Source organism: Lathyrus oleraceus, chromosome 4 (assembly GCF_024323335.1).
Source record: "Lathyrus oleraceus cultivar Zhongwan6 chromosome 4, CAAS_Psat_ZW6_1.0, whole genome shotgun sequence".
In the NCBI taxonomy this organism is placed as follows: domain Eukaryota; kingdom Viridiplantae; phylum Streptophyta; class Magnoliopsida; order Fabales; family Fabaceae; genus Lathyrus; species Lathyrus oleraceus.
Window position 1 is genome coordinate 213707520 of NC_066582.1, and position 16279 is coordinate 213723798.

General features: G+C 33.4%; 1 protein-coding gene across 3 annotated transcripts in view; it reads right to left on the minus strand.

The window, feature by feature from the left end:
- Nucleotides 1-10249, minus strand: part of LOC127074599 (lipid phosphate phosphatase epsilon 1, chloroplastic) — a 32108-nt gene extending 21859 nt beyond the window's left edge. The window contains exons 1-5 of one of the 3 annotated variants that reach the window (XM_051015925.1): nt 9968-10249; nt 7334-7687; nt 5947-6169; nt 5506-5579; nt 4908-5278 (exon numbers count right to left, since the gene is read on the minus strand). In XM_051015925.1, coding sequence (XP_050871882.1) covers nt 5048-5278; nt 5506-5579; nt 5947-6169; nt 7334-7666 — 861 coding nt within the window. In that variant the 5' untranslated portion in view covers nt 7667-7687; nt 9968-10249 and the 3' untranslated portion in view covers nt 4908-5047. Of the gene's footprint in view, nt 1-4907; nt 5279-5505; nt 5580-5946; nt 6170-7333; nt 7688-9967 lie in introns of those variants that run through there. The other 2 variants (XM_051015927.1, XM_051015926.1) reach the window with 2 other exon arrangements.
- Nucleotides 10250-16279: the final 6030 nt, after the last annotated feature.

Genomic DNA, 16279 nt, shown 5'->3' on the forward strand with positions numbered 1-16279 from the left:
CCAAAATGAGAGGATCTAAAAATCTACATTAAAATTTTAAAAAAACATATATACACAACTCAAAATAAATATTTATTATTATCATTTAAAAAAAAAGAAAATACAAGTATCAACAAAAAAGAAAAGTCTAACATTGGTCTTTACAACACATAAAAATATATAAATCAATTGATAATTTCTGAAACAAAAATGCATGCTCGTATGATCATATGCTCGTATGATTATATAATCAACATGTCACTAAGACACCATATAAAATTTATCTTATATCAATATAAAAATAATTTATCACTAAAGTACCATACAAAAATACACATGTCATGTCATGATGATAAAATGCAAACACATCAGACAATCTCGCCACTTTAACAACTATACAATCTAAATAATAACACATAATCATTCACATTTTAGATAAAATGTACGTTTTTTTAAAAAACAATGTACGTTTTAGATAAAAGTCGAAATCAGATCAATTGATATTAATATTAATATGTGTTTACATACGAATACCATAAAGACTAATGTCGTTGGTCGGGATGACCTAACCGACCTCCGATACCACATCCCCTAGCTACTTGAACGCGTGACCCTAATCCATGTTGATGATTCACCCCATGTGTTTGAGGATTTGAGGGCCTAGGAACATCACCACCACATGCAATAAAACGCTATCGCCATAGCTGAGTTCGTGACCCATACTAGAGTAGTTTGGATGTATTTTAGTTATTGAAGGACAACCAAGACGATTGAAGGGAGACATTGGTGTGAATGATGCGTCGAAGAAAGGTTGAAATGATTGTTGTGGTGTTTGGTAGCCATATGGTTGTTGCATTATCCATTGTGTATGCTTCACTTGCCTGGTCAAAATCCATTCAAGGTCCACTTGTTCATGGTCTATTATGGAGGTTTCTTTGGTCTGTTTAACATTCACTTATTGGCCTTACATGTTCATCTTTTGCTTGTCTATGTTTATTGGTTCAAGCCTATTTCCATGGCATCACAACTTCCACTTGATTCAATTCATCCCTAGCATTGCATATGATCATATCCTCATGCTTAGTCCATGCCTAACCTATTTCATCTGGTCAATATCATTCATGCCATTTGCATTGCCATTGTTGTTTGGTCCATGAATCTTTAATTATGACCTAGTTCATTATACATCTTGGGTCTTGCTAGAGTTTTTTTTTCATGTTTGGCAGTGTTCATCCAAGTTATGGTCATGTCCATTGATCCATGATTAGGTATTCATCAAGTTCATCACTTAGTCTATTCCATGTTGATTCATGTTATCATGTTCATTCATTTCAATATCTTTCATATCCATACAATTCATTTCAAACAACAATGCATTCAAATATCAAATATCATTTCGTACAATCACATTCAAAGTTCATACATGTACAAAGACTACAAAATTGACCATTTATACAACAGTTGACTTTTTGCACGACAACCACAATATTTAAAAACAACATTTCTAACTGATTTCATTTAGTCCAAACATCACTTCCATAACATCCTTATCATTTTTTACTCGCACCCATCAACGTAAGGCATCAAGCATCTCAATACTTCTAATTTTCTTGCCTTTAGGTATGCTTTCGTCTAACCAACGAACCAACTCGCATCAACATGGGTTAAGATCACGCGTTCGGGTAGCTAGGGGATGTGGTACCGGAGGTCGGTTAGTTCATCTCGGTCAATGACATTAGTCTTTATGGTATTCGTATGTAAACACATATTAATATTAATATCAATTGGTCGGATTTCGACTTTTATCTAAAACGTACATTGTTTCTAAAAAAAGATTACGCAATACACAGTGGCGTCAGACCAATTGGCGCCTCCTCTTCCTTTTTTACACATGGGCGCCGATTGGATTGGCAACACCAGGTGCACTAGCCAATCCAATTGACGCCACCTCTTTAACTTAGAGAGCAGGTGTCAATTCATCTGGTGCCACCTCTTCAAAGTGGGATACTTTGGGAATTAATCTGAAAAGAAGGTTATTTTGAGATTTTTTTTTAAAAGTGGGTTAGTTGAGTAAAAATTTCTAATCCACTTGTTCTTTTTTTATATTTTATTTTCATATTTTTTTATTATTTTATTTATTTATTATTTACATCTATTATTACTATTATTATATTACTATTATTTATTATTATTATCATTATATTATTATTATAATTATTACTATTTTTATTTTTATTCATTTATATATTTTTATACTATTATTATTATCATTTTATTTATCATTATTTTTATTATTATTACTATTATTATTATTATTATTATTATTATTATTATTTATTATTATTATTATTATTATTATTGTTAATTATTATTATTGTTACTAATTATTAATACTTACTATTGATTATTATTGTATATTATGTTTATTACTACTATTATTATTATTATTAATATTAATTATTAATGATTAATATTTACTAAAATTATATTATTATTATTATTATTATTATAAATTTTTTATTATTGATTATTATTTATTTAATAATTATTACTGATTATTATTTTTTGTTATTTATTTTGTTTAATATTATTGTTATTATTATTGAATTGTTTATTTTAAATTGTTAAAGAAAAATTTGATATATTTGTCTCATTGGTTTTTCACATATGCATTGAAATTTCGAAGTTAAAAATTCAATTTAATTTCAAAAACTGCTCAAACTTATAGAGTTTTGTTGACCGACCTCAAAAAGGATGATTCTTACATGGATTGTTTTACGATTGTTTAACATAGCGTTAAATTTTGTAATTTAATTATCGTTTATTTTCATTTAAAAAATATCGCTTAAATCATCGTTTTTTCACACATGCATTGCAATTTCGGAGTTAAAAATTTAATTTAACTTCAGAAATTTGCTTAAACGCATAAAGTTTTGTTGACCGGCCTCAGATAGGGTGATTCCTACATGAATCGTTTTACGATTACTTAACATAGCGCTAAATTATATAGTTCAAAACTCCAATTTATTTTTGGTCTCTTTGCTTTCTCTTAAGCTTTCTTACAATGAGATTTTTGTTATTTATAGTTTGTTTATTGGGTTTGTTTTTGTTAATTGTTGTACTGTATCCCTATTTGACAAATTGAACCCCTATTCCCGTAATGTGTAATAAGTTTATCGTTTTTCTTTATTGCTATTGTATTAGTTAATTGTTAACTCTAGATTAAAATTAACATTTTCAAAAAAAACAAAAAAAAACAAATACTCGATCCAACGTCGAGCAAATTTCACAAATCAGAATCATTTCCACTATCCACTTCTCCATCATTTTCAATACCTCAACTCATTCCATTTCATTTCATCTCAAACGCAAATAATAGAAAATCTCGATCAAACATCGAGTGTCTTTTCCCTAATCAAATCCAAATTACTTAAACACCATTTTGAAAAAGGTGAAAAGGATGATGGTCTAGAGCCTTCGATTCCTCTCCTCGACTATTTGGATACGAGTTGTCTTACTCGGCCATTCGAGTAATTATCATCTATTAAAAATTTATAATCCGACTCACTTCAAATCGCTTTCATAATCAAAACGTAAGTCAAAATCATTTTCGTAATAAACCTGGACGAAAAAGGAGGTGGTCTACAGTCTTCCATTCACTTCCTCGAGTACTTGGAAATGAGTAACCTTAATCTGTCATTCGAGTATTTATCGTTCGTCCAAGATACATTAAGCTTATCTAAAATCTTTTGAAATTAAGGATGAAAAGGGATATGGTCTAGAATCTTCTATTCCTCTTCTCGATTACTTTGATATGAGTAGCCTTACTCGGTCATTTGAGTTATCGTCATCCAACAAAACACTCAACAAATCAAACTTTTTTTTGCTCTTGTGCGACCCCGAAAACATTTTCAGAAACAAGTATACTTTATCCATATCCAACGTGAAACAAACAAAAACTTCCGCCTCCAAGAACGAGCAACAAATAAATGTTTAATCACTCGATATGTCTAAATGATCACTCCTTAAAAACAATACACCCAATAATTCTTTCAGAGTAGAACTATATAGCCTTTAATTCTCCATAGCACCTGGAGATACGTAAGAGCAGGATTGAGAAATCTTGTCAAGCACATTAATGTTAAAAAACACTCCTTTAATAAAAAATATTTTCCTTTCTTTCTTTTTCTCACTCATTAAGTAGAAGAAAAAAATTAATATAAGTTAACACTCTATCGAAAATCTAACTAAGGTTCCCGTTGATTACAACGAGTATGGGGGATGCTAATATTTTCTCCTTGTATAATCGACTTCCGGACCCGAATTTGGTTGCGACAACCATTTTCTTTTTCTTATGGGTTTTATTGATATTTTTCCTTTCCTTCTTTGAGAATAAATAAAGTTTGGTGGCGACTCTGTTCAAACATCTTTTACGCGAGCGTGTGAGCGCCTCGCGAAGGATCGTGTTTTTTTGAGATGCGACAATGGCAATATGACCATCTTTATTACAGTAATTACATTTTAGGATTTTGAATTTAGACGTTGGTTGAAAATTGAAAATATTGCTAAGGCTTTTACTATTGTTCTTAGGTTCATAACCAAGACCAGCCTTATTGTAAGACGCTCTTTGGTTTCCTAACAAAAGATTCAAGTTGTTTGTCCCTTTTTTAATAGCCTAAATCTGACCTATTTAATTAAATAGGCTTTTAAAAAAAAATCTAAGTCTGACTTTTTTATTAAATAGGTCTGACCTGACCTTAAATATACTAGACTATAGTTCACTGTAGACCGATCTGACATATTCCTATCCCTAGTTCTAATCCACTCCCGACTTAAGGTCCGAGGGAGGAGGTGGACCACTTTGGAGAATGCTTCAGCTTGTCAACATTGCTGAAAAGAGGAAGTAATGTGTGGAATAGGCATAGCGGTGGTTAAGGATTAATTTGATAATAATAAAAAATTGATTACAATATATTGTCAAATTTCAACTTTACAATGATCCATAATAAAATGCATCAGTCCTTACATTTACAACATGGTACAATATTGGTGTTATAGCACATTTTGATCAAATTTCATTGTCTTTAAACCAATGTCGAACCACATGTAAAAGAAAACCTAAGCAAAATCCTGCAGACCCTACAATAACAATGATTCTGACCCATAAAGAGGATGCAAACGCATCTAGCACAAAAGTATTCCATAACCAATACCATGAGATGGAGAAAATGGACCCAACAGCAGCTCCAACAACCACTTGGCTCACTGTATGGAGCTTTTGTGAGACTCGCAGGTATGACTGCAAACATAGAATAAGCATGAGAAGAGGGAGCTTTATATTCCGGCATGTATGAGATCTAAGTTATGTAAACTTGATGCAACTAATATTAAGATCGTAGCCATAATGGAAAGTTAAAGGAACCAATGTCATGGATCACACAGAAAAACAGAAAGTAAGGTACCATGCCAATGAAACGATGATAAAGGATATGCCATACAGCTAAATTGGAAAAACCATATGCTCACCAAATAAGAACCAAGTGCCAAAACCAGGCCACTGCTAATAATGGTGAATGCGTTGATTCTAAACGATTCAATACCTGCATAACCATCAAAGAATCATACAAATGGAGTCAATCAGTTCTATGATGTTCAACTATCCACTTCAACAGTTAACAATATAAGATTGAACATATTAAAAAGTGCTTGAGAATCACTTCACATAATTTACAATTACAAACAACAAACCAATATCAGCTCCTTTCACCAGATCTATGAGTTCATAAAATTTTAAAATCTCATAAATTTCAAAATATACACTTGGCCCTCCAAAGCTCTCAACTTCCAAACATATCCTAGGAGATACAGATAGAGTACATTTGGACAAACATGAACTTATCACAGATCAGGGGCAGTTTGTCTTTGTAACCGATCATTTGAATGGAAATAAAAGGTGGGAGAAATTACTTGACAAGATAGTAAACATGACAGCAAAGAAGATGGCTTGAGAATGTGAAGATGGCATCCCAGGGTCAGATTTCAGGGTTGAAGGTCGTTTCTGATTCAATATTTGTTTGAGTAAAACAGAAAGCATTGCATTTACAACAGATCCCCCTGCAAACCACAGGGCTTCTGCATCATGCCTCCAAATAACAAAAATGCCAAAGAGGGCAGAAACTATCCACTTGCTCTGTAAACAACAGCAACATTAGTTAATGAAAAGAAAATAACAGTTTAATGTTCACCTAATATAATATACACTGGCGGCTCCTTAAGACGGGCATTGAAATATTTTGTTGCAGTTTCAATTTTAACATGGGCAATATATGGTTTGTCCATTTTTAATTCATATGTTTTCCTTTATAATTACAAAATATTAACTTATCTTCCCATTGATTCTTATTTCAAGTAGTGGAGAAAATGGTAAAAGAAAATCATGTTTGAATCAGTTCCTTTTGAAATTGATGGTGATATTTTTGTAATTATTATTAGTTAAAACGTACTAAACTGACGATGAAAAAAAAAAGTAACTTAAATGCCACTTAAGAAAATTGAACACTTTTTTTAGTTCCAAATGGTTTATCTTATGACAAAGTAGAGTTTTGTTGTGGATGATTTTCTTTGTTGTATATTTCTTCACTAAATGACAGCACTTTGAAGCAAACAGAATGCTCATGGAGGCAATGATCTCATTCTCATAAACATTATTTGTTGTTTAAAACGGCTCCATGAAGGAAATGAGGTCTTACCACACCCTGAACATTAGCAACAATCTTAGTGCACCATGATTCCTACAAATCAGTAGCTGGAAACTCAGTAGGATATCTGAAAGCCCATACTGATATTCAGCATGCAGTCAATGACTATGGCGAAAGTATGCTCATTTTCTATAACTTCACAGTTAGCTAAATATGAAGTGGTAAAAAGGCTACTTCCAAAATCCATAAGCACTAGTGTTGGCTTTAGATATGTATACTAGGATATATAGGCTTGGTAAATAGCAAAGTTTGTTATCCTAGTCATGTACTCTGGTTGTTCAATCAGTTTGGATACTTTATGGTAGTAATAAGTCCTTAAGCTATTAAGAATAGATACCGGATGATTGTTGCTAACCAAGTTTTTAAATCCTCTTGTTTCCTTTCATTTGCAATAAGTATATCATCAATGAATATTGATGAATATCTGGATTCTTAATAGAGAAAAAGTTTCCGGTCTATTTCTTCAATAAAATCACATATCGAAGTCCTATCCTAGAGACTCATATCGTACAAAACAAAAAATGAGCAGAAAAAACAATCTAGGCCAGTAGAAACTAACAAGGAGTGGCAATTTGGGAAGGTCATGGATTACCAACCAGTCGGTTAAGAGTTGATTCCACCTCTGGGAACAAAAGCTTAGGCTGAACCTCGGATGACCTATCCACAAAAGCTTCTTGTTCAAGCACTTCAATATGTTCATCACTCTTTCCATCTCTGTAAGCAGTTCTTACCGATTCACCCATCGGACTTTTCACCAAGAGTTTGAAAGGAGCCAGCCCACAAGTGAATGATCTTGAAGCAGACAAACTGTGAGAAAATGAATTATTTTTCAAGTATCTTTGTTTAGGCTGATTTGTCCTCAAAAAATTGTTAGATGGATTATAGCAAAGAATGGCTGTTGCTGTCATGTGGAGTGATAATTGCAGCATATAGTTTGAACTTGAAAGAATCTAAATGTATGAATAAAGACAGCGGTTAGTTGAAGGCTAAAAAGAACAAAATTAGTTTCTCACCAGGAACCCATGCACATGAGTTAAATGCTCACCATCAATTGTACCTATGCAAGTCTATAATGCATAAACCAAATAAAAAAGAATCTAAACAAGATAATATGAATAAATAAACAATAATCAAATGGCGTTGATATATAAACATTACACTCTTATTGTATCTGGGATATTCTCAAATGAACAACAAACCAAATCAAACCAATCAGTACAAGAGGAGATAGATGCCAATGTTGGTGAAGTAAAGCAAACATGCAAGTACAAGATAAGCACGGCACAATCAACGAGCTCAAAAGTTTCACACAAAACTAGTTCACATTCACACTCAGACTCATCTATCTGCTTGCTAGTTCACAAATTCTCTTTGCTTTTCCAACAAGACCAGGATTTAGTTTCATCAAATTGAACCGTTTTGAATAACTGTATAACATTATAATTAATATCCATTACATAGTTGGTTGGTGATTTATGTAGGGTGCAAAGCTCAAATAAACAAGGCCGGTAAGATGACTAAACAATCAAATCAAAAGCATGGCAAGGTTCGGTGGTAATACGAAATATCCATTTACAAGGCTTGATATACATATTTTTAGTCATATGTATCAACCATTAAACATGCTCCAAGTGTCATGATATCAATTTTTACTGAACTATTCAAGTTTAATAAAATAGAAGGAAAACCAAAGATAAAAGACATGTAAACTCTACCTAAAGAAAAGAGAAAATCAAATAATAGGCAAATGGGCAATAGCATTTTCAAAAACGATGAACAGAAAAAAAAAAGTTTTGCCAAAAAAGAGAAAGAAACAGGTTGCTTATGATGATGAAAATACAGCACTACACCTCTTTTATGACTCTCCTTTTAGGTCCAAATCCAATGCAAAAAATGGTAGTAGAAGTAAAAAACTAATAAGTAACCTAGAAAATCATTAGCTGCAAATCTCAGGATGAATATTGAGGCTGTATCTTTTATAATGAGTTCTAAATCACACAGACTGCTTGTAGACATCTCCTAGCACAATTTCTTACAGATAACGAATAACACATTAAATAAAGGTCGAAGGACCAAAGCTACATATCATTAGGCATCTCCATTTTGATCTTAGCCAACTAAAAGGATCCACATCACTTATTCCAAAAACAGCTCACATGTATGATGCACCTACCTCATCAATCTAGCTTATCTCACATTTTAAATTTTAATTAATTGCAATAAACTAGAGTGATCTGTTTCCGACAGCAGGTACACTGCTTCAATTAGCCTAATTGAGTTTTGTACTACAGCCTAATCGAGGAGTATAGTTTCAAAGGTGACATCACGTGCAAACCACCCTACAGGTTGAAATCATTAGTAGGAACAGTTACAGGAAATTCTAGCTCAACTCAAATTAGAGCAGTGGCCCTGATAGTCATTTCCATATTATAGCCACAGATTGCTCCATGGCATTTGTTTCGGGGTCACAAAGCGTTCTGTACAAACACAACCTTTTGGTCGGTAGAGAGGAGAGATTGAGAGAATGACAATTGACAAGGCAATATTGTATCAATAATCCGATGTATATGATAAAGGCCAAAAACTATGAGGTTAATACTGCTTTCCTCACTTTTGATTGGCTGATGACTCTAATGCAGTTAGTTGATTTGAGTGGCACTGGTGCACCAGAGTCTGCTCCCCTTGAGTATATCTCAAATATGAGGTCCACAGTAGCCAACTCAGTTGGTCAGCTGAGGGATATTGTAGGTGTTCTAATCAGAAGATGCATAGTTCATATCATATAAACTAGCATAACCACCACTTACTAATCACTAAATATAATATACATATCAAAGTCCGACAATTATCTTCGCTCCACCGTGATCTATCAGCTGGCTAACTGCTTGTTTCATCGAATGAGTCCGGCGTATGTGAAAGTGGTGTCCTGCACCTATGTGTCCTATCAGGTTATCTATGTTACTAGCAGTTGGTGTATACTCAAAGAGGATCCATCACACGTTGAAGTCAATTACTAGTAATTCCAGCACCAAATTCCACATCTATAAAAATTCTCATACGAATACAAACAACAACAAAAAAAAAACTCCAATTCAAAATTCAAAAGGAGGCAATTACAATTACAGGATTCATATCCACCAACTCCCAAAATATCACATGCTTCACAGCATAAAGGGGAAACGAAAAATTTCAACAACAACAGCAATGAAAATGAATGTGAGGTAAGTTACCTGTTCAGGCGTGACCAAGGCACGACGGAAGGCACGGCGGAGGCAGGTTCGAAGAGTGGCGAATGCGAGCTAGGGTTTTGATATAACGAGTTTAAGAAGTGATTAATGAAAGGAGATTGTGATGGTTGTGTTGCATTATCCAATTTACTTGTTTATTATCTGGTGATGGTGCGCACCAAGATAAGAGTTGAATTGAGGATGGTGGCGTATTCATGCATAAACGTGCTATGGTATCTCACAATACAGACCGTTGAATTGTATATCGACGAGGAAAACTAAATTTCCTAATTAATTACGTGCAGTAATTTGGACGTTAATTTATTTTGTGATGCTTTTTAAAAATGATTAGGATAATTTATTATTTAATATTCTTTTATTTAATTAATTAATAATTTTAATTAAGTTTTTTTAAATACTAATTAATTAAAATTTTGAAAAGTATTTTGTGGTCCAATGTATTACTCACCAAGTTGTTGTTTTAATAGTGCTTCAATGCAGAACTCATCAAATATTTGTTAATTGTTGCACTTAATACTAATGTCTCTTTAGGTCATGGTCAACCTTGATTAAGTTGGTCAGGATGATGTTTGGATCTTTGTTATGAATCTTAAAATTGATTCTAGTTAAAACTACTCCTTAGTATCTATGTCCACCTCAAATTGGTTCCTATGAAATTAATGTCAATTCTAAGCATTGTCCTTCGTAGAGTTTATAACAAAGTAAACAGCTGCCAAGAAGCTATAATAGTTGGGATAGTTCATGAGCGAGGTTGGATAAGAAGCTAAATAGTTGGTGTTGGCTCTGCTTAATAAGTATAGGATAGGATGGACTTCTGTTTCCATACATGTGGGGTGGTGAAGGATAAGGTGGTAGAGCAGTTGTGTATTGCTCGTGTGAAGGAGATATAATAAATGTAGGAGCAGAGGAAAAGATGACATATATACATTAGTCCCACATTGTTTTCTCATGATATAATATAAAGATTTATAGGGTTAAACATGTGGAGAATATTGCATAAGTTTGTTGAGATAAAAGTGGGTCTAAGAGAATTGAACATATGCTGTAACAAATATGGGTTTTAGGCCCTGAATGCTTTCTAATATTTTTAATTAATAATTTATTAAATAACAATTTAAATTATCAAATATGGAAATTAAACTAAAATGTCAAACATAATAACATGACACATTCAATAACTCTTCACTACGCATCCGTATATCAAAATTCACCATTGGATTGAAAGTTATTATTAGATCATCTCTATAAAATTTAACATCAATCAAAAATCATTTGGTATGTCAACGAGATGCATAAAAATTAACGACTTACAAAACTTTAACAAAACCGTTAATTTTGATCATTCTCTTTAACATATCGAATGAATTTCTATTGATATTGAATTTTATAGAGATTATCTATATGCTAATATTTTTCAATCCAACGGTGAATTTTGTTATATAGATATGCGTTAAAGAGTTATCGGACTTTTATATATATATATATATATATATATATATATATATATATATATATATAATATATATATATATATATATATATATATATATATATATATATATATATATATATATATATATATATATATATATATATATATATATATATGTTGGGGATCAACTTACTCAAAAGTAAGAGTAAGTATTTTTACCTTACTACAAATCATAGACTTTAAATTGAATTTGATAAAATAGTTAGTTAGTATTTTTACTTAATTAATCATTAGATTAGATTCAATTTAAAAGCTATGATTTGTAATAAACTAAAAAACTTATTTTTGTATAAGAAGATCTTGAGAGCGGATTATTATTGGTTTACCATGGAGTCTGATTCTTTCAATGATGCTAGGAAGTGTCATAAATGTCAAATTTATGTTGACAAAGTACATATGTCGCCAACACTGCTAAATATTTTGACATCACCTCGGTCTTTCTCAATGTGGGGCATCGACATGATTGACGCCATAAAGTCTAAAGCTTCCAACAGTCATCACTTTGTCCTGGTCGTCATTGATTATTGTACCAAATGAGTAGAGGTTGCTTCCTACACCAATGTAACAGGACAAACGGTCGCCCGCTTTCTCAATAAGGAGATTATCTATCTTTATGGAATTCCAAGCAAGATCATCACCGATAATGGTTCAAACCTGAAAAATAAGACAATGACATAATTATGCGAGAGCTTCAAGATTGACCACCATAATTCATCTCCATATCGTTTGAAGATGAATGGCGTTGTTGAAACTGCCAACAAAAACATCAAGAAGATCATGCAAAAGATGGTGAAAACCTACAAGGACTGACATGAAATGCTACCCTTTGCATTGCATGGATACCAGACCTCAATCCGCACTTCAACAGGGGAAACCCCATTCTCCTTAGTATATGGGATGGAAGCAGTTCTCTCAATCGAAGTAGAGATATCCTCAATGAGAATCTTGGTGGAGACCAAGCTAGAAGAAGTTGAATGGATCTAGAACAATTATGATCAACTCAACCTCATTAATGAGAAGCGTATGACCGCTCTGTGCCATGGACAATTGTACCAACAACGACACAAGAGAGCATTTGACAAGAAGGTTCTTCCTCGAGAGTTCAAGGAGGGGGATCTTGTGCTCAAGAAGATCTTTCATGTACACAAGGATCCACGTGAGAAGTGGACTCCAAATTATGAAGGCTCATATGTTGTAAAGAAAGCATTCTTTGGAGGTGTTATGTTTCTCACAACTATGGATGGCGAAGAGCTCACCCACCCTATGAACTCTGATGTAGTCAAAAGATGTTATGCCTAACAAAAGTCCACTAAGTCGAAAACCTAAAAAGACGACTTAGGCAAAAATGGGTATCCCGGTGGACTGAAAACCCGAAAGAGCGGTCCAGGCAAAAGTTCGGGATATTAAAAATGATAGCTCGCTAAGTTGAAAACCTGAAAAGGAAACTTAGGCAAAAAAGAGCATCCCGGTGGATTGAAAACTTGCAAGGGCAGTCCAGACAAAAGTTAGGGACAAAAGGTAAAGACTGCATCAAACAAGACTGATCAACAAAGAAGATCCAAAGGCGAAAGATATATCTAGTTGCTCCCTTCAGAAACAAGGTTTTGTTGAGTCATGGTTATTAGGGATAGTAGTGGTCATTATGATTCAATGTAAACCTTTTCCCGTGGCCATTTTCAATTTGTAACATTCAAGGGAGTTACACCATTTGTGTGCTACCATTCTTGAATAAATATAAGTTTACATATCAATTACTATCATTTGTTGTTTTTCTCTAATTTTGTTTGTTATAAAAAAATTTCATTTATTTGTTAATAATGAAAATTTCGAACTTAAAAAGAATCTTCAGCATATTGAAAAACATAATTTTTCTTTGACATGTGAGAATATTGAAAGGAAATATTTCGTTTTCCCTGCAAGTCCCAAGGTTGTAAGACTCCCATGGACGATCACAATAGGAATCTCCCTGGAGCACAATCTATCATCCTCCGGAAGGATCCCCTTGGACATTTGTGATTGTCAAGCTTGATAGATCCTCCTTTGAACGCATCTATCACCATCACTTGGTTGAGTTATCGGTATTGAGGATTCAGAACCTCCTTAAAAGCATCTATAAACTCTCGGTCTGTATAACGTTAGCATTTGCATATCATGATCATTCATATATCATGCATAGAAGCAAAATCAAATCATGCATAGCCCAAGGTGTACTTTATGCTCATTTGCATTAATCTCAGGTCTCGTTGTTGATTGTTATCCCTTGACTCCCAAGTCTAGTTATTACTGGCACCTTGCAAAGTCCAATTGTCACTAGCATTATTTGAAAATCCAATTGTTATTGGTATATCCAAAGTCCAGTTGTCATTGGTATTACTTGAAACCCAATTGTTATTGGTATTACCCGAAGTCCAATTGTCACTAACATCTTGTTTAAAGGCTAGTTGTTACTAGTAGTTGTCTTCAAATCCAATTGTTATTGGTATCCTTGAGTTCCAATTGTCACTGGCGTCGATTCAAAGTCCAATTGTTATTGGCGTCCGTTAAAGGCCAGTTGTCACTAACATCATTTTCAAAATCCAGTTGTCACTAGTGCCATTCCAAAGTTCAATTGTTATTAGCACTCTTTGTTTGTAATCCAATTATTATTGGTATTCAAAGTCCAATTGTTATTGGCACATTTTAAAATCCAGTTGTCACTGGAACCTATTGTTAAATTCCAATATTGGTAACCAAAGTCTGGTTGTTACCAATATGAATCTGTTAAATTCCAGTTGTAACAGGTACCCTGTTCTCAAAGTCCAATTGTCATTGGTATCCAAAGTCCAGTTGTCACTGACACCATTTTCCAAGCCTGGTTGTTACCATGTTTACTCTCGAAGTCCAATTGTTATTGGCACCTTTTACAGTCCAATTGTTATTGACACTCTGTCTTGAAATACAATTGTTACTGGTATCCCAAGTCCATTCGTCACTGGTATCACTTGAAAAATTTGGTTGTTACTAGTGTATGTCTTCCAAATCGAGTTATCACTGGTATCTCTTTAGTTTCTGGTTGTCACCAACATCTATTTTAAATTCCAGTTGTTACTGGTATCCCCTACATCGTCCAATTGTCATTGGCCTTCATTATCAAACATCAAATTGTTATTGGTGTCCTCAAAATCCAGTTGTCACTAGTACCTTCTAGGTCCAGTTGTAACTCGCACATTGATTTAAAATCCAATTGTAATTGGTACCTTTTAAAGTCTAGTATTTACTGGCGTTGTTTACAAGTTCAATTGTTATTCGCATCATTCCTAAAGTCCAGTTATAACTGACACTCTATTTCAAAATCCAATTGTAATTGGTACCTCAAGTCTGGTTGTCACCGGTATTGTTTGAAACGTACAATGCTCATTGGCACCTTTAAAGTCCAGTTTACTGGCCCCCATTTTTGAAAAGTCCAATTGTAACTGGCACCGATCTGTCAAAAGCTGGTTGTAACCAATGCTTACGGTCAAAGTCCAACTTTTGTTGGCACCTACAAAGAGTTTTATATCCTTTTTTCCCGATGTTTCCTAGAAAGCCATTACGACTTTTCATTCTAAGGAATTCCTAGAATTGTGGATTTCATTCTTATTAGAAGGCTCCGACATTTTGTTTTGATCAATTTCTTTGTAAAGAATCGTCATAACCTTTTGCGTGGATGTCTTTGTTTTTAGAAAACTCCTGAGTTTTGTCTTGGACGATTTATTTTAGAAGGATCTCCATGTTTCTTTTTATGTGGATGACTTTCTTATAAGAAATCTCCCGAGTTTGTCCTGACTCGAATTCCTTGTTAGGGATTTCTTTTATTGTTTTGACATTTTTATTTTAAGAAAACTCTAGAACATTGTGACAATTGGTTTTATTGTTATGAATCTCTAAAGTCTTTGGTTGGACGTTATTCTTGTCAAAAAAACTCTCGAGTTTTGTCTTGGACGATTTCTTTGTGAAGAATCTCCAGATTTCTTTTGTGTAAATGATTTTATTGTAAGAAAGCTACCCGTTTTTCTTTGGATGTATTTCCTTGTTAAGGATCGCCATTTTGTTTTATTGGAAGTTTTTCTTGTGAGAAAACTCCATATCACTGTGTAGGATGCATTTCTTGTCCGAAATCTCCAAAACTTTGGAATTCTCTTGTATTCTAGAGTGTCGTTGTTAACTTTCACTTTTAATACTCTCCAGTGTCTTTTTTCCAGCAGGATTGTTATCCCCCATGAGTTTTTACCCTCATTTTTGTTTCCTGTGGACCACCAATACCTTGTCTCCATCATTCCCCACAAATTTGTTTTTCATCATTCATCCATCATAAAACATCCTGCTAGGGTTCATCCTATCCCTAGCAAATCAAAATAAAATAAAAAGAGAATCGTGCGTACATGCATATCATATCGTATCATGTCATATGCATTCATGATCAAAATTCGGGTCTACTTAGTATTTAACTCTCTCCCATTGTGATCATATGAGGAATGTCCTTCATATTCTCTAGTTGAAAATACTTAAATAGGGGCAGCTGTCACACCCTAATTTTGACCCTTAATCGCAAAATTGATACATACATCATAGCTTTTGCATCTCTGTATATCATACCATGAATCTCCAAACCGATACTTACATCATAGTTTTGGAATCTCTACATATCATAGCATGCATTTCATGCCGCACAATGCCTAGAATGTCAGTCAAAACAAATTTTGGATCTACAGACAGACCATTTGAATCAATTTTCAAATGTGTGTTAAATCAGCGGGCGAAAAATTTCAAAATCGAGCTTGCAT